Source organism: Calypte anna, chromosome 3 (assembly GCF_003957555.1).
Source record: "Calypte anna isolate BGI_N300 chromosome 3, bCalAnn1_v1.p, whole genome shotgun sequence".
Lineage (NCBI taxonomy): Eukaryota > Metazoa > Chordata > Aves > Apodiformes > Trochilidae > Calypte > Calypte anna.
This window is the reverse complement of record NC_044246.1, coordinates 87,457,950-87,477,424: the sequence shown is the minus strand read 5'-3', so window position 1 is coordinate 87,477,424 and position 19,475 is coordinate 87,457,950. Positions and strand designations below refer to the sequence as shown.

The 19,475-nt window shown below is 34.6% G+C and overlaps 1 protein-coding gene across 1 annotated transcript in view; it reads left to right on the top strand.

Annotated features, from left to right (window-relative positions):
• The window catches only part of ADGRB3 (adhesion G protein-coupled receptor B3), a 430,423-nt gene that overhangs the window by 173,020 nt on the left and 237,928 nt on the right, over positions 1-19,475 (top strand). The window contains exons 3-7 of the mRNA XM_008502299.2: positions 211-321; positions 5,439-5,600; positions 12,585-12,749; positions 16,194-16,358; positions 17,213-17,377. Of these exons, the coding sequence (XP_008500521.1) occupies positions 211-321; positions 5,439-5,600; positions 12,585-12,749; positions 16,194-16,358; positions 17,213-17,377 (768 nt within the window). The remainder of the gene's footprint in view (positions 1-210; positions 322-5,438; positions 5,601-12,584; positions 12,750-16,193; positions 16,359-17,212; positions 17,378-19,475) is intronic.

The window sequence follows — 19,475 nt, the reverse complement described above, 5'->3', positions numbered from 1 at the left end:
AAATCATGTTTGAAAATCTGCAGACACATTTTCAGTATTTATTAAAAGCTGAGTATAGCAAAGTTAAGTTGATGTTAATTGCCATGATCACTTGCCTGACTCTTACCAGCAACTACCAGGTATGTTTAGGAACATATTGCATGAGACAGTATGTGAACTTTTGAGAAATGTCTACACACAAGCTTTCATAAACCTTTATTCTGTCTTTAGAATTTGGAATGATGGGAGATCATACAATTAAAAGTCAGCGACCTCGATCTGTTCATGAGAAAAGGGTCCCTCAGGAACAAGCTGATGCTGCTAAATTTATGGCACAAACTGGTAATACATCAGTTACATTTTTCTATTTACTGTTGTTAATTTTAGCAAAACCACTGCATGTTTCCATAATCTTTTGCTGCATATTTGTCAGTTTTCTAAGCTGATACTTTTTTTGAATCATTTATTTTTTGTCACCAGTTAAAGTCCATAAATAAAGTAGCTGAGAATTAGGTAGATCATAGAAAAACAAGTATTGTAATGTCGGTATTGAATCACTTAGTGTAAGCATGAATTTCTTTAGTAGTAAAAGCAGTCTCACATATACAAGATGCAGGACAGCTTACTGTGACTTATTAACTTTTTTTCATAGAAGATGTTAACAGAATTTCTTTCTAAATAGACTGAAGTCTAATCCCAGCTTTAGGCATTTATCAAATTAATTAATTACTAGGGTGACTTTAATGTGTGCACATTCAGCATTTACTATCTTAGGCCCAGAACAACACTCTAGTTTCCAGATTCATAATTGCTAAATGAAATTGGCCATAAGTAGTTTTTAATTGGATGTGCAAATTATTTAACCGTTTTTCATCTAAAACATGTTTTCTAATTTTGTTTGAGCAACTTCATCTTTAGATAAAGTCACCAAAATGATATTATAAACCTAGAACTGAAGTAATTAAAAAAAAAAAAAAAAAAAAGAGCTTGTTTACCAACAGTTACCACAGCTGCCTTTGAGGTCAATTATGGTGTATTGAATTGAGCTCTCATACATCAAAGCTACTGCCCATTTTGACATCAGTAATGATCTGTGTATCTGTTGGAAAATCTAACTCTTTAAAATATTCCCTACACGTTACATGCCTGTAAGTTACTGCATTGAAAGCCTTGTGCACTGTAATTATTGTATGGATTTGAAAGAAGTTATTTGTATTCCATAGTTACTAACGTAGAAAATCTGCCTGCATCAGTCATACGTGTTGCTTCCAATTTTATATTCACTTTAGTAAAAGAAATATAATGGCTTTTAGTTACATTGCATGTTGACTTCCTTAGTAGTAGGGTACTACATTTAGTAGACTTGTGGAATTCAGTATATTAAGTAACCTAAATACACGTATAGCTAATCAGTGTAGATCTGTCTGGCAAAGAATTTAGGAAGGGAAAAATGTCTGTTTCCCTTGTATTAATCTGTAGGACTACTTCTGTGGCTAACTCCCAGTTCATACTACTATAAAGAAAGGTAGTGGAAGAAGGAGGCCTAGAACGCTCTTGGTGTCCATGCAGTTTTTCTTTAGGCAAGTAGAACTTGTTACTTACATACCTAGCTCAGACTTATAATGTTAGTTGCTTACTACATAGAATAACACCTTTGCTTTTATGCTGCTTCTGAATTCATACAATTACTCCAAAACATAAGTAAAATGATCTGCTTTATTTCCTCATATAAATCCCTAAAACTTTCATATTTTCAGGTAAAACTTGTATTTGATAACTGCTAGTCATGCCTTGCAGTGCTCATATTATTTGTGTTAGAGAACTGCGTTATAACGCAGCACTTCTACCATCACCTCTTGATAGACTGTGCGAGTGGAGGGGGAGATGAACGTTCAAAATTAGACAGGCTTGATTTTCAAAGTCCTGTTCTGAAAGCATGTGAGATGTATCAGCAGAGCATATAAATTTACATGCTCAAATTCTAGGAGATCTCTGCCTTAAAAATTTTAGGTAAACACATTTTAAGCAACATTGTGGTATTTTTGGACATACTTACTAATTTTCATATCTTCATTTTGATTTTCCTTTTTAGTGATCATTACATATTTTCTTCACCTTAATGCATTCATTTCTGTGTGATAATTGTGCTAGCTTCTTAAAGTGATCCATAAGGTGTTTTTTTTTTCCTAAAACATCTATCTCATTAATTTATCCATGTACTAAGAAGACTAATATTCTTTAAATAAATGGATACTGAGTTCATGAGGTTTCCTATATTTTAAGCCTGTTTAATATTTTACTCTGTGTAATAATAAAACATGCAAAAGTACAACAAAATGTTTGTGGTTTAAAAAGCTAGAGAGACAGGAATAGAGAATAACCCTGGAAAAGATTTATGAAAAGTATTTTGTACAGTTAGAGTAACAGACTTAATTTGCAGAATTTTGTTGGGAAAGTTAGAGAATTAAAATTTTGTATTAGAAAATGTATTTTCCTGTTTGTGAGTTTGAGGCAGTAAAACGTTTCATTTAAGAAAAATACTGTGTGAATAATTTATTGTCCTATATTTGTCATTTTATGTGCTTGGGCTGATCCTTCCCTTAGGTGTTAAAGGATTTAGAGAATATAATGCAGGTAAGTGTTACACAGATCAATGAGGCCCTCCATACAGTAAGTTATGTTTCCTCTTACATGTTGAGCAGCAGGAAGAAATTAGGACTTCATAACCTTTGAGTGGCTAATTTGAGATTTTAGTTTTATTACAACAGATGTAGAAATTTAAGAGTTCTCCAGCAACCCAAAACTAGAAGGCAAATAAAAAGTAGCCATTTTTAAACTAGGAAAGAAAAATATGGAAAACAGAAAAGAACAAAAGATGTGTTTGCAGATTATGTAGGCAATATAGGCTTATTCTAGGAAAAAAGTATTTATTATACTTAAAAATGGCTAATTACATGATGTTTTTAAAGGTGTTTCCCTCCTTTAAAATATTTTAAATAAGTAACAATTATACTCACAGCAGTACTCTGAAAAATTATAAATTCTATAAAATCATGATGCATTGTGCAAAAGGAAGCAAAGTAATTGGTGACATATATGTTGTTTATCTTGTATGATTTCACTCTTATTGCACAATACATCATGTTACTGCAGAGGATTTTCTTCAGGAAATGTTTAAACATACTATCCCTTTGCATATGTCAAAGTACATTGCTTCATTATGCCTTCTGTAAATGGGCATTACATATATGCTCAGAACTTTTTGAAACAAATGCTTATTTTGAAATTCACTTCATACAGTCACACTTCTTAGTAACATGCTACTACTACTTTTCATTATGTTCCAAGAGGGTTAAGAGCAACTTTTTATCACTTTAAATTATCTGAAATTTTAATTTTTAATACTTAATTTCTGAATTTTTAAGCTCTGCACTGGCACCATCTCTGTGTTGGATAATGGATAATTTACATGAGTGTTTTACATAGTGAGGAACCTCTTGAGAAACAGCTTTGACTTCTGCTGTTTGATCTTTCATCTAAACCATTTTAACCAAGGCAAAGTCAAACTTCAAACCTGTAGGAAAAGAGAAAAAAAATTAGCCTAGAAACCTGAAGTAATACAACTAGTTTTACCATGTTCATAGGCCTTATAGTACACAATGTAGAATCAATCTACCTAGATACTAGCTATATTAACCATGCTATAGCATCTAAACTGAATCCAAGCCATGTAACAACCTAATCAAAATGCCAAATTCATATCAGAAAAAAAAATATTAAAACTACAATCAGTGATTAAATTTCTCTGTTTTTTCACCTAAATAATAGAGAAAATTACTACAAAAATCACTTTGGTAATAAAGCACTTTGTATGTTAAAAAAATCTCGTCATTTTGTCCTTGTCCACAGAAACTGTATATAATTTTGTGAAAAGCAGAGGGATTTGTATGCTAAACATTGTCACATTACTGAGTAAGGAGCACGTTGCTTTTTAAAGCATTTAATAGCTTTAGAGTTGCTTCTTAGGGGACTAGAAGCGACAAGCATCTTGCACAGGTTTCATGCTTGGCCTCTAGAAACATGAAAAAAAAAAAGAAAACAGCTTGGACAGATACTTTTTACAAAAGCTCAGTATCATCATTTCCTGTGTTCCTGGAAGATAGCACTAGAGTCTTCTTGGTTTGCAGACATTCACTTGATCGGGAAAAAAATAAAATACAAAAAAATAAATATCAAAATACCAAAATATGTCAAAATCACAACTCTGGAAAAGCAGAGATACTGAGTAACTGAATTTTTCAGCAAGCTGTTCAAGACTGAAGGTTGTATCATGGCACTGATATTAAAGCAAGAAAACCCAAAATTTGTTTCAAAAAGGACTTAGGTTGAAAAACCAAGAGGATAAGAGATGCTTCAGTATGATATTTTATACTGATTTTTAATGGAAGAAGGTGAACATGAATCTACAATTATTTACTCAAGTTGTCAAGTGAGGTATATTCATATTATTTTTGCATATGCTTTCTGAGAATACTCAAGGGATATAGTTTTCTGAACTTGAATGCCTTTGGGAAAGAAATTCCAGAATTTTGAGTATGGTTGTTCGCAGAAACTATATTTAAACAACCTTTCTTGAACATCCATGCAAGAAGATTTTATGCAGTGCTTGCTATCAAAAAATAGGAATAATAGCTCTCAAAAAAAAAAAATTAATCTGTTCAAAGGTAAGGTATTTATATATCACATCTGATGATTTTGAACATAGTGGTGTATAGTATAATAGAAGTCCAGTGCATCCAAGAATTTAGCACACTTGTAGGTCAAAAGCAAGGAGCAGATATATGCAGTAAAGAAGCAAACCAAAGTTCCCACCCTCTTGTTCAGGTTATAATTTGATAAGCAAAGATCTTTTCTTTGCCAGAGGATGTCTCTCAATGCTAGATGACTCTCCTTAGCTAGAAGAACAGACTAGGAGGTTTGCTTGCTTGTTTGTTTTTTTTAATAAGAGCTCCGATACTGGTAGAGTTCTTTCAATTATTACCTAGCCTCCATTCTGGAGTCTTAAGTATAAATATCAAAGGTAAAATCTCTATTATGGTATGAAAAGAGTTTTGTATGGTTTTTTTAGCATCTTGAGGGCAGTGTTGTTCCTAAAATGTTTAAGGGCAGTAGTTTTCAGAAAGCTTTAAAAGATGCAAAGCAATCAAAGTGTTTCCCTCTGACAGGCGTTATGTGACTGCAGCTTTGTAGGTGTCTTTATTTTCTTTTCATTGCACATTTTCACAGCTGCTTTACTTCATGAATTTTTAATTTATTTTTATTTTTTTTTTTTTTTTGTGTGGTATTTTTTCTTTGATTTGGTTTATGAGAGCAGACAATAATAAGCTTCAGGAAAAAAAAAAAACCACCTCGCTAATACTTATGTCTCTATTCATGTTTGTTTGTTGTCTTGAATACAGGTGAATCTGGTGTTGAAGAGTGGGCCCAGTGGAGTACCTGTTCAGTTACTTGTGGTCAAGGGTCGCAGGTGCGAACCAGAACTTGTGTATCACCTTACGGGACACACTGCAGCGGCCCTTTAAGAGAATCAAGGGTTTGCAATAACACTGCCCTCTGTCCAGGTAGTGTTAGCAGCCAATAAATAAAATTGTGGATGTTTTTGAACTGTATAATGATAAGAATTTGAAGTTATATCTTTTATTATTTTAACATGAATTTCGTAAGGGTATGAAAATTAGAGCAGAGAAGTGTAACTATTATTCTGTAAAAGTTTGTCATGCAGATTGTTGTTTTTACTTTCAGAACAGTCAAGATGTGGAAGAAGAGTCCCTTTTTTTTTTCTGACAGTTTCAGGCTTTTTAAAAAAGTCAGTATTCTTTGATTTTCACTCAGAAAAGAGGGTATAAAATGCACACTAGAGAAAAAATCTATCTCATCAATACATTAAGAAGCAGGGACTGATTAACAGGATAGGTTAAGTTACATATATTATTCCACACTGCAATTGTTTCCCCATTCAGAATACAGGCAAAGGGCCAAACAATGTTCTCTGCACCATAATCTCTTCATGGGCTTTTCTTTACATTGTTCTGGGAAGAAAGGGCAACAGCTACCCATCAAAGGAAGAAAGAACAGGCTAAATCAGCTCTTTTACATCTGACAAAGTAAAGGTCATCAGTATCTTGCATCTCAGTTTTCATTCACCTTTTCCAGCAGAAATCTGGATATAGTTGGAGTTCAGCAGTAGTTACACACCAAGGAGAAAAGACAGGCTGGTTCGAGTTAGTTGCCGGAAGGGCCCATCTCATTTCTTTAGACTTTACCTTTACATCTGGTTAATCTGGGATGGAAAGTGAAAGGGAAGGTATATGCCCCATAACTATGTCCGTTTTCCTTTGCTATGTCTGAAACATAAAACAAAAAAATTATGCCTCAGATATAATCGTTCCTTCAGATGTAGCATTTGTTCCCAAGAAGGTGGTGAGCCATCTTCAGCTTCCAGGGAAGCCCACTCCACTTTTGAGGTAAATTAAAATGTCATACACAATCCCCTGGGCTTTATCTCAGTGAGATAAACTCTCAGTGAGTAATAAAATGTAGAATCAAATTCTTACATTATTACTGTGTGTGATATGCATTTAGGGAACCTCTGTAATGCAACGCAAAAGATTTTCTCTTGATAAACCATCACTGTAATAAGAAGTGTTTGCAGCACCTAATGCTTTTTAACTGCTTTGGGTGAGCATTTCACATGGGATTTTCTAATATTTCAAGGTAGAAAACCCCACGCAGTGCTTAGTTTGATGACTTGAAGTGTTTCCATTCAGAAATGGCAACTATTTCTGAAAAGGTTAGGCTAGCTTATATTCTGCTGGAGATAGGATAAACTGCAAAAGAACTCCCAACTCAAAAGTCTAAAAATAAGTGAAAAAAAGAGAACTATAAAAGTAAATAAGAAACCTTGCAAACAATCAAAGATATAAAAAACCTTTGAACCTGCATGAAAACATACAGTCCAGAACTCACAATGAGATGAAGTTCTGTCTGTTTTTTTTCTCATTTTCTATTACCTAAGTGAAGGCAAGACATTTAAATCACCTTATTTTGCAGAATCTTATCCTCTTTCTCTCCAGTAAGAAATGAAAGCAAATAAACAAAATCCCATAATGCAAAAGCCAAGGTAATTAATTTGCTGTCAAAGCGAAACTGGAAAAAAGCTAATTCTCAAAAATCACTTTGTCTTGCAAATTTCTAACAATACACACACAAAAAGACTGCTCCATCTTTCTCGGGTCACAAAGGAGTTCTTTCCTCACACATGAATTCCCACTTTAGTGTACAGCTTTCATTTCCAGATACCTGGTATGAGCAGTGGCTACCAGTTGTCACTGGCTAGTAGAGATACTGCTAAGTTATTTTCCTTTTCAGATCATCACAGCTGGTTCTGATAATCTTGATGTATCTTGATGTACCTTTCCTTAGAAAAAAATGGTCTTCTTGGCTTAATCTTGCACGTTGCTTCACACAGTTGCAATAACCTATTAGTATATTTAATAATTAATAATTTAATATCTGTTCATCTCTGCCTGGCTACAGAGTTATTACTGTGTGACAGTGTGCAAGATGGCAACTTAGAAATGTTTTTTCCTAGTCACAGCTGCATTAATTTTTCAAACATGCATCTAAGTATTAGCCTAATTATCCTCTGTCATTATATTATGTATCCTGACTCAGATCTGGGTGGTTCAGGATTATCCCTGGTCCCTGAATAATAAAATGCACAATTTGTACACTGGTATAACTAAAGCACATATTTGACAAAGAAATCCGAACATATGCATACATAGGTGGGATCTGGCCTATGTACCAGACCTGTATGACTCATTCCACAGTTTCTGGACTCTGTTAACAAAGTAAGATTTTTGTATCATGGGGTATAAACTGGAAGCAATAAACACACGAATAGGCTACTGGTGGTCTTTCCTTGTAACCTATGACTACCACATCAGCTAGGGCATATTCATTATTTATTTACTTGATTAATAAAAGGAGGAGGGTCTGGGTGGTCAGGATGTTTTTAGAGCCATAATAATGGTCCCTATTCAAAAAGTTGTCCCTTCAAAAGACAAATACTATGCATATTGGCCTAGTAGCCTATGCTTCAGGAATGTATCCACAAGCTTCACAGGAACATGCTAAGCTTGTAAATATTAATGCAAGGCTTCAAGAGTATTTTCATCTATTGCTTTCATAGGCTCTCTAGAGATACTCACTGGGGTGCTAGGAAATACATCCATTTTTATCTCACTGTCCTGGAAAATTCTGAAAGTGAGATTCACCAGCTTCATCATGATAGATAGATAGAGATGTATCTATTAGTATTGAAATAAAACCTTAAATTTCAAAATAGTACTTCTGCTAATTCAAATAAAATCATGAAGGAACCATTATTTATATTTTTTTTCTTTATATTTTTTCTCAGTCAGCAGTATTTCAGGAGCAGGAGGAGTCCATTACATACTTCATTCTATCAGGAGTCTTCCAGGAAAGTGCAGCATAGTAGGCACAAAGCAGTTCAGGGAGAATAGGTCAGGTAACCATTTCTATTACTTTATGAATAAGGACAACTTATACAGCTAAAGTTTAAGGAGAAAGAACATGGAATTTCCATTCCTGGAGATTATGTAAATTAGGGTTTTTATTTCTCCTTCTCCATTGTCTTTAACAACTTTTACCACAAAATTTAGTTGAAGCTTGGCATTTTCAGGCTTGGCAGGAACAAGAACACCCTCAACCATTTCAAACATTTATATGCTCAAAAGCTGTATTTTGGCTGGTGTGATATGCTAAGTCTCCTTTACTAATTTCTTTTTTTTTTTTTTCCTTAAGTCTCGTGTCAATTAAATTTAGAGGTATTGCAGGAACATTGCACATTTTGATGTGCCTGCATGGTACTCTAAAAAAAACCTTACAGATAAATTAGCCCTATCCTATTAATTCCTGTAGCTTTCTTGTTAGTAATCTAAGCTCTGGAAGTTCAGGCCTTCTGAGTTGACTTATGTAAACTTTCTGAGTTTCCCTATGAAACAAGGAAAGATATTTTACTAGACAATTTTATCTATACTAAAGGAAACTATAGCACTTAAGAGAGTTTAACTTTGCACATAAAAAGCCTCTAATTTAATTTTAAAAATTCCTTTAATATGGCAACTGTTTAGATGCAGTTATTCCATCATATTAAACTATGATGCCACTCAGTAAAATATCAGAGTAAAATATCAGTGACCATAATAGCTTTCCAATATCTGTTCAGTATAAAGGTGAACAAATCAAAATCATTTAAACAGTAACAAAAATAACCAAAAATATGCTTGTAGGATGAAGGCCAGCATGGTCTCATGCCTCCTCCCACTTCACAGCAGTTGCATATTGTGAACACTGTGGGTGTTCACTTCAACATGATTAGGTTCACTGAGTGGCAGAGAGAAGGAAAGGATGCTCTACAGTAATCCACACTCATTGTGTTAGCAATGTTTTTGACAGATAAATTGGCAATAATCTGAATATTTTTGTCCCAAATAATGAATCTTGCATCTGAAACTGTTTTACAGAAAACAGCAACTCCTCTGTGGGCCAGTTCTCCATCTGGTATAATTTGGAATAGCTCATCTGGATATAATTTCTCAGATGTTATAGGGTTTTTTTGCATTTAGAAAATGGTATTAAAGAAGGAAAGTGTAAATGAAATATCAGAGAAATATTTTAAGAACTTTTAAATTAAGATATTCTTTGAAAGCTGGTCTGGATAACACTGGACACTTCTCTGATGCATTCAGCAGAATAATTCTACTTGAGATTTGTTTGCTGTTGTTGGTTGTTTTCTCAGTGTTAGGCATTTAACATCCTTGACTGTATTAGATATCTACTACTTTCAGATATACAATGCCATAAATGCAAAAAAGCACTGTGATTTTTTTTCTTAATGAGCTAAGCTTTGTCATGGGAGGTGTTTTGGACACAGCTTTAAACCACAGACAGAGGCTGCTGTAAGTCTGCGTTCCTCTGAAGTGGAACATTTTCTTTTAACTTGTGCTCACATAAACTAAAAATTGCAATAGTGTTATTCTGTGTTGCTGCTACCATGCAGTCAGTCTTGCCAGAAGAGATACACAACTTTCTGGATCAAGATAGTATATCTAAAGAGCCCCTCAGCACATAATTTTATCATTTTTAAAGGAGGATAGCTAGCTTACAACATTTTAACAGCATCAAAGCAAAACTCCAGATTAAACAATAGGCTTAAATTTAAATATCCTGTCAAGACCTTTCTAATTTATTATTTTGTACAAAATAATTTTTCTAATTTGGTTTAATTTTTATTTTTATTATGTTTTGTACTTTTTGAAATTCTTTTTGCACCTGAGCATTCCAATCAACCATTGTGTTGGCAGGAGGTGAAATTACACTGTTGTTGCTAATGGCTGCTATTTGCTATCTGAGCTGTCAAATTGTTTTCTCATTAATTTTTCTTATATAATAAATTTCTAGTCTTAAGAGATATGTCTCTGTTCAGAATCTAATACTTTGCCAGTGAAAAAACACTTCTTCAGCTCATACGACTGGATCAGAGCAGCTAGGTATATAGTACCTGTTGAGAAAAAATTTCATGTAAGGGATCACTTTACTAGTTTTAGAAGAGTTAGGTTTCCTGCTTTTGGCCAAAATGTCACATTTATGCAAGATTTCTAAAATAACTAGGCTAAAAGCTGTCATTCTAGCATTAATTTGGAAAGTTCCCAAGGGCTGTTTTTTTGAGAATATAATGCAGATTGATGTGATATTTAGAATAATTTCAATAAAGCTAACCAGGTAGGGCTTCGAATACTTATTGTGCTTTTTGACTACTCGTATGTAAGCAACTAAAAAGCCTTCCACCAAATGAACCATTATCGAGTGGGTTAAAACCTTCCCTGAATGTAACTTGATGTTTTCTGTCAGGTACAGTTTCTCAGAAGTTAGGTAATGTTCTTTTACCTCAAAATATCATCTGAAGTGACAGTTTTCCTTACTTTTAATGAAGTGCAATAGAACTTATGTACATGCAGAATATCTCTTGATCTTTCTGATGATATTGTGATCATATGTCAGAGAGCAGAATCTTCTTCCAACAGAGTAGATGTTGGAATTTCACCTCAGGGAATATTATTCTGATCCCTACAAGAAGAGGGTTTTATTTGTAGAAACTGGCCAGGCAATATATGTCTTTACAGCAAAGGAAGTTCTTTGAGAACATGAGTTCTCTGACAATGATAAAAAAAAAAAATTGAGGACAAACCAGAAAATCTCTTTCTTCTTTAATTTGGTGAACCATTACCAATGGTACACTAAGGTGATGAACACTATTTCACCCTCCAGTCCCTCTTCAAACAGAGTTGAAGAAACACAGTGTTATATGATCCTGAATGTGATGCTCAGTCTGGCTACTAAGTCTCTGGATTTTTCTAAGTGCCTAATATTACAACAGTTCTCATTACTACATTCCTGTTCTCACATATCCTAATTTAAAGCAGTGCAACTGCTTTTATTTAAGTGGAAGAAAAGTAACTTAAGTTTGTTTTGCAATATTTTTCAATTTATAAGGAACTATTTTACTGATGCATGTATAGAATTGTCTTACTGGTACATGCTTAACTATATTACAGGCTTCTGAAAATGTTATTCTAATTGTTTCTGAAAAGGGAATTCATATGGTAAATAAGCTCATACAGATATTTTACATTAGTTTCTCCTACAGTGGAAACATTTTGAGGTGGCAAAAGAAGCATCTTCTATGATTCTTTATGTTTATTTTATAAAACACTTGTAAAAAAATGTTGGTATGTGTTTGCAGTTTATTGTATACTTTGAAGGTGTTTGAAGTATGCTGAGTGAACTTTTTTTTATGATAGTCATGCATGTATTACTGTGTATATTGAAACAATGAATGTGTTCATGCAAGGAAATGGTGCAAATCTCTTTTGCTTACATGGTCTTGGAATTTTTGAGGAAGATAATCAAGCACATGTGCTGCCATGTTTCCACCAGAATTTAAAGAAGTGAAACAATTGTGAGATTACAGCCAATATTTATGATGGTGACACAGTAAGAAGTTATTGCATTTATTCCTATATTTTCAAGTGAAAGCTTAATTTTTATTGCTTCAGGTTTTTGGAGTTGCCTTGAGGCATACACCATGTGCCTGATTTTCACAAAGACTGGTCGCTTGAACCTTGGGCTATTAAATACATCTCAAGTGATGCACCAAAGATATAACTAACTTCTGAAAAGGGAAGCCATCTTTCTTAAAAGAATGAAAGAATAGTCAGAGATTATTTTAAAGTTTAGAGAAAATGGTTCAGAGTTAAATGCAATTCAGAGAAAATACACTTTTTAAATAAAAATCAAATATATAGAGTATGTATTTGCCGATGCTAAAGATTGCCTATGTACTGTTTTCCTTGAAGTTGGCAAAATAATTCCCTTTCAAAACATTGAACTTGTTTATTTTGAATCTTTCTGTTACTTGTATGTCTGTTTCTGTTTAAAATCTGTTTGGTTTGTTGCAGTACATGGCGTTTGGGAGGAATGGTCACCTTGGAGTTTGTGTTCATTCACATGTGGTCGAGGCCAAAGAACTAGGACGAGGTCATGTATACCTCCTCAGTATGGGGGAAGATCATGTGATGGACCTGAAACACAACATAAACCTTGCAATATTGCACTCTGCCCTGGTGAGCGTATATGACAACTGCTTTGTTACACTGCATTTGATGTGGGTTGTTTGTGATTGGTTTTTTTACTGCCTTTTGTGCACAGAAAATAATGTTATGCAAAGTAAGTAGAAGGGGTAGTGTTGTTCATAATTCTGACTGCAGTTATTAAATATAATAAGGGCAAGTGTTGGATATGCTAGACGAGCAGACAGTTCTCAATGTCTTCAAGATTCTCTGTAAAGCATGGCATGTCATGTAGGAAAATGTGATTCACAATGGTTCTTGGAGAACTAAAATGCGAGCAACTTTCTCAGTGTGGCTTAAAGGGAGACACTCCAAGACTACACAGTCTGTGTCCAAGATTTTTTGTTTGAATTATGTTGCTAGGTTCACTGTAATTATTTTATTATCATAAACCAAACATATTTGAGAAACAGTAAATTATTATTAATTTATTCAAAAAGGATACTGTTTACATGGGCTCAGAGAGGAAGATTGACACATTCTGGGGCATTATTTGAATCCCAGTTAATCCCTTTATGAGTTAGTTGCTAAACCACATTCACTATCCCTAACCTATTAAGTAATGTGTGGGCTTGGTATTAAATCTTCCATCCACTGAAACTGAAATGAATTCCAGAAAATCATATGGTCTTTCCAAACTGATTTTAAATTTTTGTCCATGGGTTATGATTTTGACCACAATTTTCAATATGTGTGTAAATATATGTATATGTGTATATATGTATACACACACATATGTGTATATGTGTGTGTATACATATATATGAGTTCAATACCATATAGAATATTAAATATATAATAATTGAACTCACTGTAATATGTATCAAAATGTGTCGGGTAGATGTAAGGCAAGAAATTTCTTTCTTTCTCTCTAAGAATGTGAAGGTTGCCCTTTCAGTGGTCATGTTGAATATCCACAGTTCACAACACTGCTGCAATAGCTTCTCCATGATCAGAGGCCATGACCTCCTCCTGAAAAGGGCTGGTGGAGAATTCCTTAGCAAGTGGTTGTTTGATGGTCTGAAAACAGAGAAAAAAGGTTTAAATGGAACTTCATGCCTCACTGAAAACAAGATTTCTTAGATTTTTATTGAACCTGAACTTTGTTTTTCTTCTGGTCAGCAAAACGTATACCAACTTAAGGACAAAATTTATGGAAAAGTTTTAGTCTTGAATACAAATGCAAAAATCTTGAATTAATCCAGTTTCTGGCCAAGTTGGCAGCTGTGCAATTTTACATGTGCCTACACAAAAGTAATTAACATGCTATATGAGTTTGAAGTGGAGCTGACAACAAGAGAAATGACAAATAAAAATAGCAGAGCAGAAATTAATGCATTCAGTTCACTTCAGGATTGCAAAGAAATACATGAGATATTATGCCTAATCTGTCAAAATGAGCAGTTATTTGAGAATTCTAGATTTTGAACACTCATCTGTATCTAAATGGCTTTCACCAGAGGAAGATATATGCTATAGATACATACAGTTCAAAGTAACAGCTAAAATCTTTGCTGAACATTAAGATTTTCTGTAATTTTAATATTCAATTTTATAAGGCAATCTTCATGCTGAATTCTTTAGTCTTTTAATGTTATTTCTGAAATAGAAAACTAGCATGCTATTTACTCCTAAAGATAAAGAAGGGAGATGTATGAAATATATATGAGAAGCCATGGAATGAGTTTTCTCCAAAGACAGTCTAATAATTGATTCGATCTTTCCTGCCCTAAATAATACTGTATAGCAATGAATAAAACTGAAGAGGATGCATTGAAATGTAATTTCCATAATGTTTTCCTCTTCACATAAAGCCTTTATGATTAATGAGTGCAACTAGCTTCCATGTTTGGAAAGATTTCCATTTTTTGCTGAATAAATTATCAGGGTGCAGCTTCATAGCTTGAGAGGCATCTGCATTGAGAAGTGATTCAGAACCAGGCATTACATAGAATATCTAATATAGAACTCTGGGGAAAAACCTCTAAAACTTTCTTCCTTTAATTCACTGGCTGATGACATCCTGGGCATGAGAGATATGGATAATATCTTTGAACTGTGAGAAATGTTCTGCAGTTACTGTCAGGCAGCAGTAAAATAATTCAAAACTGTGTTTCACTTAATGGTGGTGCACCCATACAGATACAGTATGTTAAATCATGAACTTAAGGATTCTGCTTCCTGTTTTAATTATTAACACCACCAACTTAGAAAGCTGCTATTCCGACCCTCCTTTAGAAGAATCCTGAAATCTGGCTGTTAAGGGTGCCAAGTGAAGTTACTAGTTTTCAGCAGTGGTGCTTTTATGGCAGTAGTAGTTATAAAAACAGGTTTTAAAGGAAGATAATTAATAAAAATTGTATTGCAACCTACATTTTGAGTTTATACTGGGTAACTGCAGGTGCTCAGAGGAACTGATGATTGCTGAAGCCTGTGGGATTGCAGGATTCTGTATTAGCTCAATCAGTAATAACACACTTCATAAAGCTTACTCATTTTCAAAAATACCATCTAGTCCTATTATCTATTATAGACCATATAATTTTTCACTTGTATGGAAACTGAATTGTTTTTTATTTGTTTGTGGGTTGTTTTTTTTTTTAATATTTTCATTTGCTTCAAGAGGTCCTCTGGCACATGAAATTAAAAATAACAGTCCTAAACCTTTACTTATGGGGATATTAATCTAAGCTCAAATGTACAGGCTAACACAAAACAATAAATATAGAACTAGTCTGTTTAAAAAGTCAAGCTGACAGATTCAGAAAAAATACTGAACAATATGGAAACACAGAAGCAGATCTGAGGAGAAAGGCCATTTCTGTCCTCCTACAGAATGTTGAAGAACTGGGATCTTTTAACTTACTGGGAGGATGAATGATTAAAGTTTACTCAGCATTATAAGTACATAGAACAGACACTGTATGTGAGGTGAAGTGGTAATAACTCCTGTTTTCCTTTTCCTATTCAACTAAAGAGACCTAATTTCAGGACCAATGATCTCATAAACTGACCCATCTGTGTGATTGATGCAGCTGTAATAAATCACTTTGAAGGTCTCAGAGTTTAATGATACAAGATTGGCCCATATTTTGCCTAAAAAGGCAAGACCTGTCTTTTTAATAAGGCTTTTTGAACTGCATGGTATGTGAGCACCACCATATTTTATCCTTTGTTATATCAGTGTACAGTTAGGGGAGATGAGACATCCTTTATTTGAAAAAGGGAGAGGAAAGCACTTTTTTTGTAGTAGCTCATAATGGAGGTTGCTGTGTTTGATTGCTGATAGAAGTCAGGTGTCTTCAGGGTAGGCCCATTCCCCGGGGCCTGCGTTCCCTCCTAAATTGAGCCCCCCTAGCATAGAAGGAAGCCTGGAGGCTCTGCCCGGCTCCAGTGGTAATTCTGATGTGTCCATCTCTTTTGTGCCTGCCGTGGCAGTCGACGGACAGTGGCAGGAGTGGAGCTCGTGGAGCCAGTGCTCAGTGACCTGCTCCAATGGCACCCAGCAGCGGAGCCGGCAGTGCACGGCAGCGGCCCACGGTGGCTCCGAATGCAGAGGGCCCTGGGCCGAGAGCCGGGAATGTTATAACCCCGAGTGCACCGGTGAGTACTGAAGGGTGCTGGGAGCGGGAGCTCTGCCTGTCCTGCTCAGGAGAGGCTCGGTCTTGATGAGGTTCCTCAGAGCTGGGAAATGGCGGAGACACTGGCAGACTCTGGGGCAACTGAGGGCTACACAAGGACGGACAGATCAGCCGCCTCCAGAGCAAGGGGCCTTGCAAGTTTTTGTTTGGTGAGCTGTCATCTGGAGATAAAAAGCTAAAAATACACCTGGCAAGACTGCATGACAGGCTGCGTTGGCTGTATAACCATATAAAGGACATTCAGCAGTTTTAGAAAGATACGTTTGAGGGCTAAAAAGCTTGATCAAGTGTTTTGCTAGCCTAAAAAGCGAACATGACTTCCTTTATTGCATGATCCTCTGATAGTATAAAAGTAGCCTTCCATGGTGGGTGAATTACATTTATACCTGCTTTTAAGCTTCTTTTGCATTGTCAGAGTGTGTAAAAAGGAAGCTCCCGAAATATCACATGCAATGATGTTTTTATCTATGTTTTTAAGGGTAGTTATGTACATTGTAAATGTGTATCATACAACATTATCCTAGTGTATAGAAAAAAATACAGAAGGGACAGTCTCAGTGTCTCTTTTGCAGTCTAAGTGGAAGCTAATGTGAGCTAAATCTTTATATTTTATCTCGATATGGAAGTCATATAGACAACAATGAAATATTTAGGAGCCAAGTTGAGACTTTATCTTCCATGCACCTATATCTACCACTTCTGTCACTGTCAGAAATATCACGGGGGCTCTCTTCTCATACCCAATTAAATAGTAACCTAAATATATGCCTTAGTAATTGTCATTATGTCACCACTGCACTGTATTTTTCCAAACAGCAAATGGCCAGTGGAACCAGTGGGGCCACTGGAGTGGCTGTTCCAAATCCTGTGATGGTGGCTGGGAGAGAAGGATAAGAATCTGTCAAGGTGCTGCTGTGACTGGGCAACAGTGTGAAGGAACCGGAGAGGAAGTCAGAAGGTGCAGTGAACAGAGGTGTCCTGGTGAGATGCAAATATAATCATTATTATTACCTACACTATAGTATGGCTTATGTAATTGGTCATCTTTAGGAGAGACAAAATAAATGTCCATAGAGTGATAGCCTTAGAGTCATATCTGGCCTTGCTTTAGACAAGTCACTATTTTCTCAGTAGAGTTTTGTGTAGCTATGTGTAAACTAGCCCTATAAGATGTATGAGCAATGCACCATGTTTTAAATAAATCAAAAGTTATCAGCAAAATATTTCATGGCCTAGGTGTACCTACGTTATTTGGAGCACTGATGATCTGCTACAGAAATTCTTTCTGAATGCACTGTTTCTCAGAATATTATGGCTGGTTTTGCAAATCATGGAGTTCTTTTTAGCTGGTATACAAGAGACATCTTTTTAAATACATTTGGTGTAAATTTCATGAAGAAGTGAACCTTATTACACTATATAGAATGAATAAATACATGAACAATATTTTATAAAAAGGAAATGAATTTTTAAATAAAAGGTGCATTTTTTCTGTTTTAATGAAATGCCTAAATATATTTCTTTCTAGCACTTTTTACTTTACACTCCCAATGAGTTTAAGTCTTTCCTACAGAAAGCTAATAAAAGTTTACTGCTGAGTTTCTTCAAAAGTGAAGAATAAAGGACAAGTGGTAAATCTGATTATATTTATCTGTAAAGACATATTGTCCTAAGGTAAAAGAATGCATTGTTGGCTAGGTATAAGATAACAAAATAAGGTGTAAGTGGTTTAGGATTCCTTAGCCATTCACTTGGGAAATTAAATGTTCTGAACTGCAAACTAGGAAGCAGCAAAAATCAACGTAGCAACCTCTTAGGTTTCTGGACATTTTGATGCCTGTATTCTCTCCAAGTCAAAGGCCTTAAATGGCAGGAATGTTTTGGGCCAGGAAATGGGAAATATATTAAATGTGAATTCTGTTATCAAGCCCCAGTTTTCATAGGCAGCTTGTTTATCCCTTGACAAATTTCAAACAACACTTTTCTTGGTATTTACAGTACAGTAGAACAATGAATCTTACCGCATTTGAAGAACAACAAAAAACGTATTTGTAGTTAAAAAGTTATAATAGTACACTGAAAAATTGACCAAATCTAATTGCATCTCAAATGATCTCTTTAGTTTTAATAAAGCATTAATTACTTGAAAAGCAGTACAAAACAGTATTTGTTTTGGATTCCTAAACAAATCAAAATTTCCATGGTTAATGCAGACTTCCTCTATACTACTAAGTCTATTGAATTCCTCACAGCACTAAGAGAAGGTTAATGTAAATCTTCTCAGTAAGCAGGCATTCAGATCAATCAGCTTATAAACCATTCTTGCTATATGCATTTGTATATATAAAATAAAACCATGCTGGTGCAGTCCAATTTTCAAAGGTTGCCACCTGCTGTTAATACAATATTTTACAGATGTATTTACAAGTCAAATGCACAAAGAGCTTTGTTTGCCATTTGGTATATTTACTCCTTTGCTTGCTTAATTCCAGATTAGAATCAGTATGCTTATGGAAACCATAACCTAAAGCATATATGTGCATGTGCTGACATTTAATAAAGCATCTGAGATCTAAATGTAGATAGTGAAAAACTTATAGAATTAGATAGAGATTTACATTTTATAAACAAGCAAAATTGAAAAATACTACACAGGGATGATAATTCAAATATAAGCTAATTTCATTATTTTTATGCTTTTTCTTTTATAGCTCTAAATTAATTCAGAAAAGCTACTTTTGTCTCTGTGGTTTATTTTTCTGTGTAAGTCATTGAGAAACATGACAGGCTAAGATGTTAATGTTTTTCTTATATTAGCATTGCTTTACCATTAGTATAAACTCTGTAAATCTGCATTACGTATTTGTAAAGTGAATGAAGCTGCACCTGTTTGTAGCACTTGGGTGTCTGTAGACTTACACAAACTTAATTTATAGCTGGAAGCAAAAGGAAGAATAAAACCTTTTATTCTATTACCCTGGTCACCCTGTTAATAAGATACTTTGAAAACAGAGCTGTTCACTTGACTGAATGAAAATTTTGATTATAGTTTGAGTTCTGCATTATCTGAACATTATAC